General features: G+C 35.8%; 1 protein-coding gene across 6 annotated transcripts in view; it reads left to right on the top strand.

The window, feature by feature from the left end:
• Window positions 1-532: 532 nt before the first annotated feature.
• Window positions 533-16,062, top strand: part of BANK1 (B cell scaffold protein with ankyrin repeats 1) — a 310,335-nt gene continuing 294,805 nt past the window's right edge. For all 6 annotated transcript variants that reach the window (XM_021938668.2, XM_017958886.3, XM_017958885.3 and 3 more), the window contains exon 1: window positions 533-871. In XM_021938668.2, coding sequence (XP_021794360.1) covers window positions 802-871 — 70 coding nt within the window. In that variant the 5' untranslated portion in view covers window positions 533-801. The remainder of the gene's footprint in view (window positions 872-16,062) is intronic.

Here is a 16,062-nt window from a genome sequence, read left to right as displayed (position 1 = left end):
AACTTCAAAAGGCAAATGACTAGTTTAGACGTGCTTGAGGGAAGAGACATTCACTTTAAGGTTCTGGGACGACTGCTTTGATGTATCACCATCTTTAAAACAAGCAAACAAACTTTTGTTTGGAGGGGCTATTTAGAGCCATAAATAATTTTTTACTGGGTCTATTTCTGAGTTGGAGCAGGAGTAAGAAATACATTTTATATGGGATTTTTAAATCACTTTTCAATTTATGAACCTAGCCTAGAAAGTCTGTGTAAAATGAAATATTTTAAAAATTACAATATCTGTAGCTTCATTTCCATATCTATCTATGTATCTATCATCCATGTATCTACTCATCTATCTATCTAATCATTCTGTCTTTCCAGCAAATGTTCACTTCTGGTTTCCCTACGTCTGCCTGCAAGTGGGGGTAGTATGGCAGTGTGGAAGACCTAGAAAGGGACAAGGAGAGCTACAGTAACAGAGGCCTAAATACATCCTAGGTGAAAAGGTGAGGAAGGAAACAAGAGCAGAAGTGTTATAAGAAACCAAAGCGGCCTTTTGAGAAGGGATGCAAGAGCAGGCCCCTGAGCAGTTTCACTTCCTCTGGGCGCCCAGCAGAGCGGAGCCCTGGCCTTGCGGGCATGAGCCCCGGGGCTACGTTTCCTGAGACCTGGCCGCAGCCGCCCCGGGTAGCAAGCGGGCTGGGGAGAGCCGAGGGCCAAAGGAAAAGAAAATCGCGAGGAGTCTCTGGCCGGGAGAGTTCAGGCAGCGCTCGGCGGGCAGCAGTGCGCAGGCCCCTCGGCTTCAGCCGCCACAATGCTGCCTGCAGCGCCGGGCAAGGGGCTTGGAAGCCCGGACCCGGCCGCCTGCGGCCCAGCGCCCCCAGGTGGGTAGTTGCGCATTCGGAGGGGCTTGACGCGCAGGCCAGGCTACGGGGCTCTGCGGAGACCACGGGCCATCGTTAGACAGCAACTGCACTCGGGCACTGAGGCAAGGGCGTCCCTGAGATAGGGCTTTCCCTTTTATCCTGCCGCCGGGCAGACCAGAGAGTTCTTCTGTTCCTAACTTCTCTGAGGGGCATCTGCACGCCACGAGGAGGGAGCGCGCTGGGAGTTCTGGCCAGCGGGCCACCCTCAGTGTCTGCAACTTCTGAGGAGCTGGAACTTTCCCCAGCACCCGGGTCAGGGTCCTGTAGTTTCTAAAGTCACTTTGCAACCTGTTTTAAAGAAATGCGCGTTTTAAAATTATACGTAATCATTTTCAACAGTCGGTAAACACAGCAAAACCGCTCATTTGTAGCGTCACCCATTTACCTGCCCGGCCTGACAAAGCCCAGCCTGGTGAATTGGTAGCGCGGACTGTAAGTGCCTTGCTTCTTGGGCAGGCAGCTTTGCAGAGAAGCTCTACCAACACCACCTCCCTAATCCACTGGCTTTACTAACTTGGTCAAAGGAAAACAGTCAACTTGGTTGAATGCAGTAGATTTACATTTTCAAATGGACGTTAAGGCAGTTTTATTTAGTTCTTTTTGAAGCATTTCAAATGCATTTGCAAATTATTTGATATGAAAATGTTTTTTAAATTAAAAAAACTTCACTTAGGTATTAATATTTCTGGAGTGTTCTTGGTGAGAAATGCAACAAGAAAGTATATTCTGAGTAAAATTCTCTTAATTTGCTGAATAGAAATAAATTTCTCATACCTTTCTAGAATTTTTTAGGTAATGTAATTTTGGTTTTAGCTATTTCTGTTGGCTAGTGCATTTTTACATAAATAAACTTTAGGGATTGCTTTAAGTTAAATAAGAAGTATATTTGTGTCAATGAAAAATGACAAGAAAGGACTTAGAGCCCATGATGTCTTAATATATTAGTATTTTAACTATTGCATATTGACATTCTTGAAAACTGTGACTCTGATGGTCTGCAGCAGAGCAGCCTTTGCTAGCATCTGCAGATAAAACCAACCATGTGTTTCGAACTTTGAGCAGGTTACCTCTTTTGTAATTTCAGTTTAACAATTCTGTTAGAGAATGGGGTACAGTTTGTTTCAAACTTCTAGATTAAGCAGTTTAGACAGAAAATGGCTTTTATTTCACTTGATACTAAGCAACACTTTGAGGCACTTGCTATTGTGAATAATGCAAGAGTAATGTGAATCAGTATTTATAGCATTCCAGTTTTTCTTGTTCCTCCCATGCATTCCCCCCCTCCCCATCTCCTTGGGTCCTCCATACAGTATTTATCACTTGCTTCAGTTGCTTCCTTTTCTGGCCAACATAAGGAAATGTTTCTAACAACGAATTGTCTTTTGACATTATCCCATGTCCATATTCTTGATATGAGTAATATTCTAATCTTCTAGCTTTTATAAATCCAATAGTTTTTTTGTTTGTTTTTAATGGAGAGCTCCCTCTCTCTCCAATAACTATCTTAATATGGCACATTGGGGGTCAGTTGGTCCAACTGCTTCATTTAGAGAAGAGAGCACTGAGATCCAGAGTGTGAGTTGCTCATGGTTTTATAACTAGTAACTATTTGAAGGTCACCCATTCATTAACTTAACAATAAACTTTTGTTCCCCCACAAGAGTCATGTAGTAATAGTAAGAGTGTAAAATGGTAAACACAGTTTCATGCCTAGGAAGATATATTTCTAGCAGGAGGTAGAATGTGCTGCTAGACAACATTAGTGTATCCTGCCATCAGAGATTTATTAACTGTTGAGTTTCCAATTAGTTCTTTAATGGAAGCAAGAAAAATAGAATACCCAGTTTTAAAACAAGGTAAAAATGATGCACGATGGGTGAAAATTCCACTTAGGATGTATTTTCTGGTTTGTATTTAACTAGATATTGCTATCAGTGTCCAAAAGAGAGATTCTTCCTGTTTTATTCCAAAACTAATGATTTGAAAAACTTATTAACTGCTATTTTAAATAGGGAGTGATTATTTATTAAATCACAGATTTTTCTCCATCCCATAGTTTTTTTTAAATTTTTATTGATATGATTTGATGCATCTGATGAAATTTTAATAAGTGATTTGCTTAAGAACAGAAAGCATGAAAGGGTAGAACTAGCATTTAGACTGTTTCATCTTATGCTGGATGCTTTACACATAACTTGTGAGAAACATGGTTTGTCTAGGTCTCTGTCCTCTAGCTTGAAGTTCTTAAAGATTGAAGCTTTTTGCTTTGACTACAATCTTCCAACATAGCCAACGTCCTACATTTGTTCCACGAAGGAAATAACCTGGTTCCATGCTGGTGGCTGAAAAAACTTGCTTTCTTCAGACCAGTCTGGAAATGTTCTGATAAGGTCACTTTTGCTAGGATTTTAAAGACAAGGAGTGCTTTTAGAATATCTTCACCATAATAAGGAATAATTCTGAAAAATGCAGTTGCTGAAGATTTCAGGGTTAAATATCAGCATATTCAAAGTTACACCTGGGACAGTAGAGGAACCTTTTCTGCAATATCTATCGTATTGTAGGTGGTTATTGCCCTATTTATGATGGTCTTTTGACTCATACTGCCTCAGATCTAGTCCCAGTTTAATTGCCTGCCTTACCTACGTCCTTGAATAAATAATGAAATCTGTCACTATCTCAGTTTTATTTTGTTTATTAAAAACAAAATCCGAGAGAAGAAAACCTTTATATGAAAGTTGTTTGGGGGATTAAACGGGAAAATGCAGGTGAAGTCCTTTTCAGGGTCTCGTAACAAATAGTAACTGCTTTATACATGCTAGTTGTTATATTAATTCTTAGGTCATTGATCAATAGTGTCATATTTGCTTGTATAAGAGTGAGAGTTCTTATCGAAAAACTGCCTCATACTGATTGCCTCATACTGACTTGAGGGTCAACTTAATGGGTGAAGCAATCAAGCTCCCATACCAAAAATATTAGGAGATATGGCCTCTTATATAAAGACACTACTGTATCCTTGGGGACATATTGTGGTTAATAGTTCTGAGAGGAGAAAAAAAGAAATTCATAATGAGAAGAACTAAGGATAGGCTGATTAAAAGGGCATTAAACTAGAGCAGTTGCAGGAAAGAATAAAGGAATTTAATAGGACAAAATGAGAGCATGCTCTGTTTTCTCATATCTGAGTACCAGTTGTGTGACTCAGTTTACATAATATATAAATATATTTGAAAAAAATAAGCATCAAACAGAAAAACTGTGGAATACTTCAACTTATAGGAAGATGAAGAATCTATTTTACCAAAATATTTACTGCTGGGTTAAAACAAAATTCCAAACTAAAATGAGGAACATCATTCCTGACAAAAATAAATCACGTTTTAAGAGTTTAAATGGTTGTTGCTTTGTCACCTAAGTTACACTTACTAATTTACTGCTTTCTTCATAGAATATAGAGTATCTTGCATTAATTTTGGAGACAGCTATGAAATAAGAATAGAAGGGGCAAACATTTCATAAGTTATTATTTAAAAATTAAGTTATTATTTGGCCTTGTAATTCTTTCCTGTTTTAAATATAAAGAATGGTATCTAAGCTTTAGTGTAGACATTGAAATTAGTACTGGTGGTGAAAATATCAGATATCATATGGAATTATACCCCTCCAGTAATTAGTTTTTAGTCAGGGAAAAATAATGAGCCTTTTAGACATTTACCCCTGAATTGAAATCTCTTTGTTGTTTCTAAGTGTTCTGCACTGAAATGATCCAGAAAGATGACTTCCCTCTGTAATCATGAAGAGTAATTAATCAATGCTTTGTGATCTTTTACAAGATTTCCTTTCTATCTAGTTCATTAAAATATGTTCTTGTGTTTCATCATGCTATGTGTCATATCTTTGTTTCTTCTAAGTGTCTCTGCCATTTTCCCATATTATTAATTCCCATTGCTTTGTTTTTATATAGAGACACACTGAAAAGTATAAGAACAGTCTCTGACTTGGAATTCCATTTACTATATGCCTCATTTTTTTTTATCTGATACATGCTGAGAACAATTCCTCCTTTGGTCGGGAGCAATATTCTCATTCCTTTTTAGTTGTAGGATCATGTCTAATTTTCAGAGGAATAATGTGGTATCAAGACCACTTGAAATTTTAGCCATCTTGTAATAGCTTCCGTTTATTGTGTTTCTACTTTGAATTCATATGAAATGGGAATCATACTAGTTGATAAGTGAGGGTGTCAGAAGAGTAGTGTCTACTCTGGACAAGAAGTCGTATTGTTCAGTATAGTCATATGAAAATATTTAATAATTCACTGTGTTCTTTCATCTATGGAAGCTTTTCTAAACTGTTAAAGGTGAACTTTTAATTCACCATGATTTTTATGTTTTTTTTTCTAGGATTGGGGGTGGAGAAACACACAAGGGCATGATTCTATAAAATCATTGAAATGGCAGTTGTAGAATATTTATTGTTACTGTCTGAAGAATCTCTAAGATTACACATTTTCTATTGATTACATTTTATTTAGATTTAATATATTGATACAGTTCAAAATATTGGGAGATGAATGGGTTTTTAGTACAGTTAGTAAATTATTAGGTCACTATTGTAAAAAAAGTAAGTGAGATAAAATTGAGGCAAAATCTACCCTGGCTTCAATTAATGGGATAATTTCTTTAATTCTCTCCTAATTTCTTAGTAAAAGCTTAGAACTTTCACTACTTTAAGTACTTATTTGTAGGTCAGAGACCTTTCCTTTATCACGTCCTATAGATCCACAGCCGTTTAAATAAAGTAAAATGAGGACAATTATTCAGATTCCCAGAAACAGTCACTTGGGCCAAGAATAGGCACATGATGCAAGCCAGCCAACTGGTTGCTTAATGGCCAGTGCCGCGTGTTGTCAGGCTTATATAGATTTGTTGAATCTGTGTAAGTATAAGCCACATATATAATCTGTATAAGCCACAAAGTCCTTTTGTCTTATTAAACAAAAGAGTAAAGATTCTTGTCAGTAGAAGATTGAGAAAAGATGAGATTATTGTCAGTGGAAGATTCAGTATACAGTATAAGATGACAGTTAGTTACCTCATGTTTAAGATGGCTAAACAGAAAGAAGTTGTGATGAGAGAACTGAGGAGACCGAAAGACAAAGGGAGTAGTCTCGATTTCTGATTTCTAGTGACAGAGCAGCTGCACTTGTTTTTTTGATCTTATCTGTCCATGAAATTGCTTATAGTATCCTTACATGAACTTCTCCTTACATGAACTACTTTGAGTGAATTTCTTTTTTGGGAGGAAAAAAAAGTTTGGGCTAGCATACCTTTATTTCTCAAAAACTGCCAGCTATCAGCTTCTCTTTTCAAAAGTTGTTGTTATTGTTAAAATGATGTCTTCTATGTCTCTTCCATTGAAAATTAAACAATCTGGTAATGAAGTCTGTTCCTTTCATGCACTATGAATAGAGTGTGAGTAAGTCTGGTGGTCCTGCAGATGAGCATATTTCGGGTGTCCTGCCTTTATTAGTGAAATTTGAAGAATGTCCATGCATTTATTTTTAAGTTTTCAAACTTAAATCCTTAGAACTGGAGAGAAAATAATTCACTCAAAGGTTAGTAATATAAGAATTAAGCACTATTAAAAGGTTTAGAGCTTTGAATTATGTAGCTATAAATTTATAACAACGTTTTCCCATGTTTTGTTAACAGGATATTTTTATTTATCTGAAAATTTTATAGCATACTGTTTCTGGCAAGTTTTAAAAATATATTTAAATTGAGGCATACATTAGTGAGAGAATGGTTGGGGCATTTATCTTAGTAAATGTCACAAAGTGTGTTTACTTAGTAAAAGAGGAAGACGAGATATAAAACTAGGGATTATCTTCAACCCCCCCGGTATATGAAAAAATACAGCACCATGAACAGGCCATTGTGAAAGCTTTATATACAATCTCAGTGGATTAATATCAGTATGAAGCAATACAAGTACTGTGTTTTAGAGATTAGTCTTTTACCAACCCATTTGTCTGCAATGGAGTAGAAAGTATAGTATCTCCATTAAGTTATACATAGTGTGTTATTAATGTTCACCTTAGAAAATAAGAATTCAGTGTGTTCTTGCTAAACTTCAGAGACAGGAACAAATTAATGAAGTTCAGGTGTGATCAATTAAGTCCAATGATGTCAGTGAAGAAATGAGACACAGAAAGACAAAATTTTTTCAAGATGCGACAAGGTTACACTCACAATGTTATTATAATGAGTGAGGAGAAGAATCTGAAAAGTAAACCAAAACCTAATTGCATAAATTTGTGTAAAAAATTCTCCAAGTATAATGAGGAGCTCTTGAAGAGTTTTTAATGAGGGATGGCATGATTAGATTTTGTGTTAGAAGATCACATGAGCTGCTGTTGATAAAATTAATTGGAAAAGGGCAACGATGGAAGTTGTAAAACAATTAGGGGTTTGCAAGGAGTAAAAATACAGGGAGAAGTGGACAGATGTATTAAGAACTATTACTTACATACCTTTTGTGATATAATAGATTTGGAGTCTGAGGGGGACAGAAATGTGAAGAATGACACCTAGGGTTGTGGTCTGTAAACCTAGGAGAATCCAGAATGTGTCATTTACTCCATTGGAAAGGAATGAAGGAACAAGAGGACACCGGGAGGACATGAGAGAATGTCATTTCAATTTCAAACCCGTTACATTTGAGGAGCATGAGAAATAGTCATGTTAAGATGTCAAGTAAGCAGTTTGATTTTAGGATCTGGATGTCAGAAAGGCAGCTCAGACTGGAGATATAAAATTAAGAAAAACATTGTATTTAAAACTATAACAATGAATAGGATAACATAGATAAGATGACCCAGGATAGAGACCTGTGGAAAGCAAACATTTCAGTGTTCGTACAGAAGGAGGAGTTGCTCAGTATGACTGAGGGGAGGCTAAAAAAAAAGAAGGAAAAGAAAAATATAGTGATAAGAATTCAAACATGAATGTTTCAGGAAGGTACAATGGTGAACTGGCCTAAATTCTTTTGATAGGTCAGGCAAATTGAAGCCTGAAATTTAGCCAATGGATTTAGTATCATGAAACTTACAGATGACCTTAGAGAGAGAAGTAAGTAGCTTTAGTAAAGGGGATGAGAGCTGAATGGGAATGAGTGGAGGAAGGTAAGGTGATGGAGGCCATGGAGACGCCCTTTAGAAATATGGCTGTCTGATAAGCAGGTGAAGATGTGCCAACAAGGAAAGCATTTTACTTTCATTGTTGCTTTAAGATCAGTGTCACTACAACAATTGTTCTCAAAAGCTGATGGCATCACACCAAAGGGGGGTTTTCTGCTATGAAAACTTTTAGAGAACAGCTCTATGAATTCCATTAGTAATACACTTTAATGTGTAGATTTTCTTATGTGTTTAAGAATTTCTGTCTCTTCAAATAGTATTTCTAGTTCTAGATCCTTGAGGAATCACCACACTGTTTTCCACAATGGTTGAACTAGTTTACAGTTCCACCAACAGTGTAAAAGTGTTTCTATTTCTCCACATCCTCTCCAGCACCTGTTGTTTCCTGACTTTTTAATGATCACCATTCTAACTGGTGTGAGATGGTATCTCACTGTAGTTTTGATTTGTATTTCTCTGATGGCCAGTGATGATGAGCATTTTTTCATGTGTCTGTTGGCTGCACAAATGTGTTCTTTTGCGAAGTGCCTGTTCATATCCTTTGCCCATTTTTTGATGGGGTTGTTTGACTTTTTTCTTGTAAATTTGTTTGAGTTCTTTGTAGATTCTGGATATTAGCCCTTTGTCAGATGGGTAGATTGCAAACATTTTCTCCCATTCTGTAGGTTGCCTGTTAACTCTGATGGTAGTTTCTTTTGCTGTGCAGAAGCTCTTTAGTTTAATTAGATCCCATTTGTCAATTTTGGCTTTTGTTGCCATTGCTTTTGGTGTTTTAGTCATGAAGTCCTTGCCCATGCCTGTGTCCTGAATGGTATTGCCTAGGTTTTCTTCTAGGGTTTTTATGGTTTTAGGTCAACCTTTAAGTCTTTAATCCATATTGAATTAATTTTTGTATAAGATATAAGGAAGGGACCCAGTTTCAGCTTTCTACATATGGCTAGCCAGTTTTCCCAGCACCATTTATTAAATAGGGAATCCTTTCCCCATTTCTTGTTTTTGTCAGGTTTGTCCAAGATCAGATGGTTGTAGATGTGTGGTATTATTTCTGAGGGCTCTCTTCTATTCTGATGTCTCTGTTTTGGTACCAGTACCATGCTGTTTTGGTTCCTGTAGCCTTGTAGTATAGTTTGAAGTCAGGTAGCATGATGCCTCCAGCTTTGTTCTTTTGGCTTAGGATTTTCTTGGCAATGCGGGCTCTGGGTATATACCCAAAAGATTATAAATTATGCTGCTATAAAGACACATGCACACATATGTTTATTGCGGCACTATCACAATGGCAAAGACTTGGAACCAACCCAAATGTCCATTAATGATAGAGCAGATTAAGAAAATGTGGTGGCCGGGTGCAGTGACTCATGTCTGTAATCCCAGCACTTTGGGAGGCCAAGGTGGGCGGATCACGAGGTCAGGAGATCGAGACCATCCTGGCCAACATGGTGAAACCCCATCTCTACTAAACACAAAAAATTAGCCGGCTGTGGTGGTGGGCACCTGTAGTCCCAGCTGCTTGGGAGGCTGAGGTAGGAGAATGGCATGAACCTGGGAGGCAGAGCTTGTAGTGAGCCGAGATTGTGCCACTGCACTCCAGCCTGGGTGACAGAGCAAGACTGTGTCTCAAAAAAATAAATAAATAAAATAAAATAAAATAAAATAAAGAAAATGTGGCACATATACACCATGGAATACTATGCAGCCATAAAAAAGGATGAGTTCATGTCCTTTGTAGGGATATGGATGAAGCTGGAAACCATCATTCTGAGCAAAGAAAACCAAATACTGCATGTTCTCACTTATATGCGGGAATTGAGCAATGAGAACACTTGGACACAGAATGGGGAACATCATGGAGTGGGTGAGGAGGGAGGGATAGCATTAGGAGATATACCTAATGTAAATGATGAGTTAATGGGTGCAGCACATCAACATGACACATGTATACATATGTAACAAACCTGCACGTTGTGCACATGTACCCTAGAACTTAAAGTATAATTTAAAAAAAAAAAGAAAAGAAAAGGAAAACAGAAAAGAATTTCTGTCTTGTTTTTTTTTTTTTTTCATTCCTTCTTCTATGTTTCTAGAGCTCCTCCTTCTCTTCTTCCCATTCCTCTCCTCTTTCCTTTTTTCCTTTTCTTTTTGGTATTGATCTTAATGGAGAATAAATAGCTGATACTTCTTTCTGTGAAAACCTTGGTACAGTGTTGAATTATTCCCTAGCTTTACTTTCTATATATCATCCCTTCCTTTTTATCTATATTGGAATCCATTCATCCTCATTAAAATCCTGTCTTTGCATTTGCTTTGACTCCTTGATCCATCTATTTTACTGTCACAACTACTTGATAAAGCTCTGCTCCTGAATAAGTCTTTCTAGCTCTATTCTTCCTGTCTGAATCCAAGAGACTGACTATTGCTAGATAAAAACACATTCAAACAGGTTGGTAATATAACTTCAGGCAATTCTTGTTACATCATAGTTGTTTCATATAAGATTTGTTTTTAAATTTTTAAATTTATTTGAGATAGTTTCTCGCTGTTGTCACCCAGCCTGGAGTACAATGGTGTGATCTCAGCTCACCGCAACCTCCACCTCCTGGGTTCAAGCAATTCTCCTGCTTCAGCCTCTCAGATAGCTGGGATTACAGGCACTTGCCAACACACCTGGCTAACTTTTGTATTTTTAGTAGAGACGGGGTTTCACCATTTTGACCAGGCTGGTCTTGAACTCCTGACTTCAGCTGATCTGCCCGCCTTGGCCTCCCAAGGTGCAGATATTTCTGTCAAGTCAGATTGCTATGATCTTACATGTTTTCTATATTCTGATGGGCAGAAAACTGTATGCTCTGCTACCTAACACTGTAGCCTCTAGACACATGGCTGTTGAGGACTTAAAATATGTCTGGTTCAGATTGTAATGTGCTGTAAATGTAAAATACACACCAGTTTTCAAAGACTGAGTACAAAAAATGGAATGTAAAATCTCAATAATTTTTATATTAATTACGTGTTAAGATTATACCATTTTGAATTTATTTGATGAAATAAAATCAGTATTATTGTAATTAATTTACTTTTTATTTGTTGCAATATGGTTGCTAAAAACATTAAAATAACATATGTGCCATGCATTTGTGATTTGAATTAAATTTTCTGTTGGATAGCAATGCTCTCAGCTTTCAGAAAAAAAATTCCAATTAAATAAATTAGAAATTTTATTTCTCTCTCATGAGATATTGTTGAATATGTATTATGAGATTACTCTCATAAAAATGTGAGCAAAATTCACAGTTCCTCCAGCAGTTTAGAGGAACCTCTGTCTGTTCATGCTCATCACAGAAAGCATTTTCATAGTGATATTTTGCTATTATTTTAATTAGCATTTTTCTGTTGAAATTGAGTGCTTTTCATATATTTCTTTGGCATTTTGATTTCTTCTGTGTGTTATATATTCATATCATTCATTCATATTTCTCTTGTGCTTTTTGTCTTAAAAACTTGTAAGACCACATTACATATTTAAAATGTAAACTTTGTCTTACGCATCACAAATATTTTTCTTTTATCACTTATTTGTTAAATAATTTTGATTGTAATATTTGCTGCTGTTGAACACTTTTTAACACTCATTGTGTCAAATATACTTTTCTTTCATAGCTTCTGTTTCTTGTCTTGACTGAAGACACCAGTGCGTTCCTCTCGAAGTCCAGCCACCTACCTGCTAGGGTCTAAGGATCTTTTATAGGCACAGGATGGGGGCGTGGCAAGCCAGGGTGGTCTTGGAAAATGCAGTATTTGGGCAGGAAAACAAAAATGCCTGTCCTTACGTAGGTCCGTGGGCACAGGCCTGGGAATAGAGCCCTAGCCAGGGACCACACCCTCCTCTACCCAGTACTTCCCTTCCCACTTTCAGTATCATTTAAAGGGACCACACCCTTCCCAGTACTTCCCTTCTGTATCAGTGTCTTAATGATTTTTGTGATGAAGCCATTTCTAATATCATCATACAGGTAAAAGAGTAATAGTTGATATAGTTCTATGAATAAAGCTTTAGTGACATATTTAGAATTGCCTAAATGATTTCTGAAGTAATTTAGTCCCTATAGGGTATAAATATATACAATGTCTCACCTAGATCTGTGAAGGTCAACAGAATAATAGAAAGCTTCCATTAAGCAAATTTCTATTTCTGAGCAACATATGGGTAATTAGGAAGCATTTATAATTATGGAAAGAAAACAGGGGCTGCTTATCTATATCTTTTATGAGGACTAGTCTGCTAAGAAGTTAGCAGTTAGCACACATTACATTTCTGCTTTCAGTAAGGATGTATTTTGTGTTTGCATGTAGTAATGACCTCTTAGAATCATATTCTGATCTGTTGCAGAAATGATCTAATGGCTGCTTCACTTAGTGGTTGTAAGGCCCTATGTAGCTTCATTATAAGACCTCTCTATACCTCACGTTTTTTCTTCTGGAAAAGATGAAAAAAACAAATAGTATACTTGGAACAAAATTGGTGCTTTGTGATTGACAATTATGGCTGTTGCTGGGTGAGTAGGTGAGTTGCCATGTAGGACATTATGAAAGTTGACTTATACTTTTCTTACCTGATAGTCAATTCCTGAAATATATGGACACAGACTTCCAGGGCTTTATTCCTTTAGTACTCTGTTGCCCAAACCGTATTCTGTAGCATATACTATATGTCCTTTGGAAAAAAAAATTCTGTGGTGAAATGTTCTGAATATGCATATTAGGATATTTAAATGTGTGAGAGATTCTGCAACACTGTCTCTTCAATTTCCTCTAAGACATTGTTTAACAAATATTTATTTAACTATGGGATGCATGGTTGTCTCAACATTGATAGAGAAATAAGTTCTTTTGAACAAATTTGTCTTCTCTGTTAAATGGCAACTAGTTCTTGAGAGAATGATTCTTTCAGCCAGAAATAGGTAGTACTGCTTTTAGTTATATTTTCTTTAGTATTATGCATACCATAGTGTAAATAAAGTTATGATCCAGTCTTGGTGGCCATATTTTCATTGAGTGAGCGGGAGGGAATTAATAGGAACAGAAAATTAAGGGGCTATAGGAGGAAAATGGCATTGGTAGGTTGAGTAGAGCACACACAGTTTGCCTATTTCTTTAATTCCTTTAGATTAATTCCGTCTATTCAGTTGGGGTGAGTTAGGGTTGTGCTAGTGAAAATGAGAGGAAAATGAGAAAGTGGTTATCTATTAGGGAAAGTAAAGTGTGTGTGAATGAAATGGAAGTAGGAAAGTGCATAGAGAATTGTAAATACAGTTGACTCTTGAAAACACAGATTTGAACTTCATGGGTCTACTTATGTGTGGATTTTTTTCAATAAACATATTGGAAATTTTTTGGATATTTGCAACAATTTGAAAAAACTCGCTGATGAACTGGGTAGCCTAGAAATATAAAAACATAAGGAAGTTAGGTATGTCATGAATGCATAAAATTATGTCGATACTAGTCTGTTTTATTATTTGCTACCTTAAAATATATACAAATCTATTATTAAACCTTAAAATTTATTAAAACATAGTTACCCACTTACAGACCATACATGTTGTTATACACATTTAAGAAGAATGTAAACAAATATAAAGATGCAGTATTAAATCATAACTTCATACAATTAAATGTAGTACATAGCGTCCTGCTGTAATAATCTTATGGCCACCTCCTGCTGCTATTGCAGTGAGATCAAGTGTTGGGAGTATCTGCTAAAATGGTGTGTGATGACAGTCAAATCTGAGTCAGTAGTTTGTCTAATAAATTGCATATCACAGTACAAAGAGATGTCTCGTGGTTCTTGTATGTCTTTCATCTTGTAAACCTTGAATAATGCCATGGGACTCATAGGAAGTACCAATAGTGATGGTGGTAGTACTCCCAAGAAGAAGAGAAAAGTCATGACATTACAAGCAAAAGGTGATTTGCTTGATACATATTGTAGAATGAGGTCTGCAGCTGCAGTTGCCCACCATTTCAAATTCATCCTATAAACAGATGATGTAAACTTACAGTATTGATAAATACAGTACAGTTTTGTAAACGTATTTATCTTCCTTATGATTTTCTTAATACACTTTCTTTTCTCTAGCTTACTTTACTGTAAGAATATAGTATATCATACATATAAGGTACAAAATATGTGTTGATAGATTGTTTATGTTATTGGTAAAGCTTCTAGTCAGCAGTAGTTGAGTTTTTGAGGAATCAAAGTTATATGGGGATTTTCAACTGCTCAGGGGTCATTGCCCCAACCCCTGCATTGTTCAAGGGTCAATTGTATAAGAATATTTTGAATGTGTGTGTTTGTGCAGTTAAATAGCACGTGTGCATCTCAACTAATCAAATTATTTTGAAGGTATTTCACATGTTAGACTATATAAATCTGCCACTATGCCAATAATCATGTAAACTATGTAAGTGACATCTCATTTAAATATTGGAATTTCATACATCAAAATGTTCCAAGATCAAGAGCTATTTGACTACAGTGGCTACAAACAGATTTTTTTTTCATGTTAGAAATGTTTGTCAATGAAACATGTTTAAAGCAAGCATATGGGCTGTTAAGAATCATCCAAGTAAATTATTGTTGAAATATTTTTCTACCTAAAATGACATTAACTTATATAAATGCAAGTAATTTAGACAAGAATTAATTGTATGTCTTTTAGGTTGACTAACTTAACAGGACATGTAGAAAACAACATTAATATGATAGTAGCTTTGGTACTCAGATGGAATGCTCTTTAAAGAAAAGGGTAACTTCTAGCATCAGTTTAGTAGACATAAGCACATTAATAGATGCTGGCTGACTAGTTAGTACCAAGAGTGACATTAGAGTAGCTAATTAAGTATATGAAAAAGGACAAATAATGTTGTAGCCATTTCTGAATGCCACATGTCTGAACAGCCTCAGAATTCTTATATCCAATCTTAAACTAACACTCTGGTTTTGGCAATCTTTTTCAAACTCTTTGGTTTGCAGAAGAGCTTCGTTTGGTTATGAAAAAGATCTTTAAAATTCATGAAGGCTTTTACACCTAAAGATAATCTTAAGGTGTTTTCCAATATGAAATTAACTTTTAATCTGATAACAAGTAGTATAGTTATTTTGACTAAGATTCCTACAACCTTTTAATATAACTTTGAATATTTAGTGAACTATAATATCTTCAATATCTTCTAGGGCAAGTAGAGAGAAAAAGTGTGATTAGGGTCTAAAAGCAAATAAAATTTAATATCCTCTATGTGTGCCTAGAATATTAATACATTTTGTTTTATTTTTCTTTTTCTAAAATAATACATGAACATAATTGAAAATATGTCATAAAGACAAAAAAAACTAGAAAAAAGCTGTCATATATGTATTTCTAGGTTTTTTATACATTACTTTTATTAGTTTTACTTCAGTTTTGTAGCTTTAATATATTTAATATTTGTACATGCTTTAAAAATGTTACATTTTCATGGCTATTTGTTGAGGTGTCATTTTTCAATATTTTAGTTTTGCTCTTGCCCCATATAAATCTATTATACAATGTGTAAAAACAAAATACAAAATAAAAATCCTCAGTGATTTATTGAATAATAGGATAGATCATCCTCCATATAAGCCTATTAATTAATCTACAGAAACACTGAGTAGTTCTTAATAACATAGAAATATGTTGCACTGGATTTGAAGTTGAATAAGTACAGGATGAAGCCTTGGCTCTGTCACTAACAGAACTTCACCTTTTGCCAGCTATGCAACCTCTCTGGTGCCTAGGAGAGGCAATATTATGTATATTGATACTCACATTAATTATCCATGAGACTAGTTGGTTCATAATACATGGTGCATAATAGTAATGCAATTAATATCTCTGATCTGAACAAAAGCGCTGCAAAGATGAAA

This window comes from Papio anubis, chromosome 3 (genome assembly GCF_008728515.1).
Source record: "Papio anubis isolate 15944 chromosome 3, Panubis1.0, whole genome shotgun sequence".
Taxonomy (NCBI): Eukaryota; Metazoa; Chordata; class Mammalia; order Primates; family Cercopithecidae; genus Papio; species Papio anubis.
This window is presented reverse-complemented; position numbering and strand designations above follow the sequence as displayed.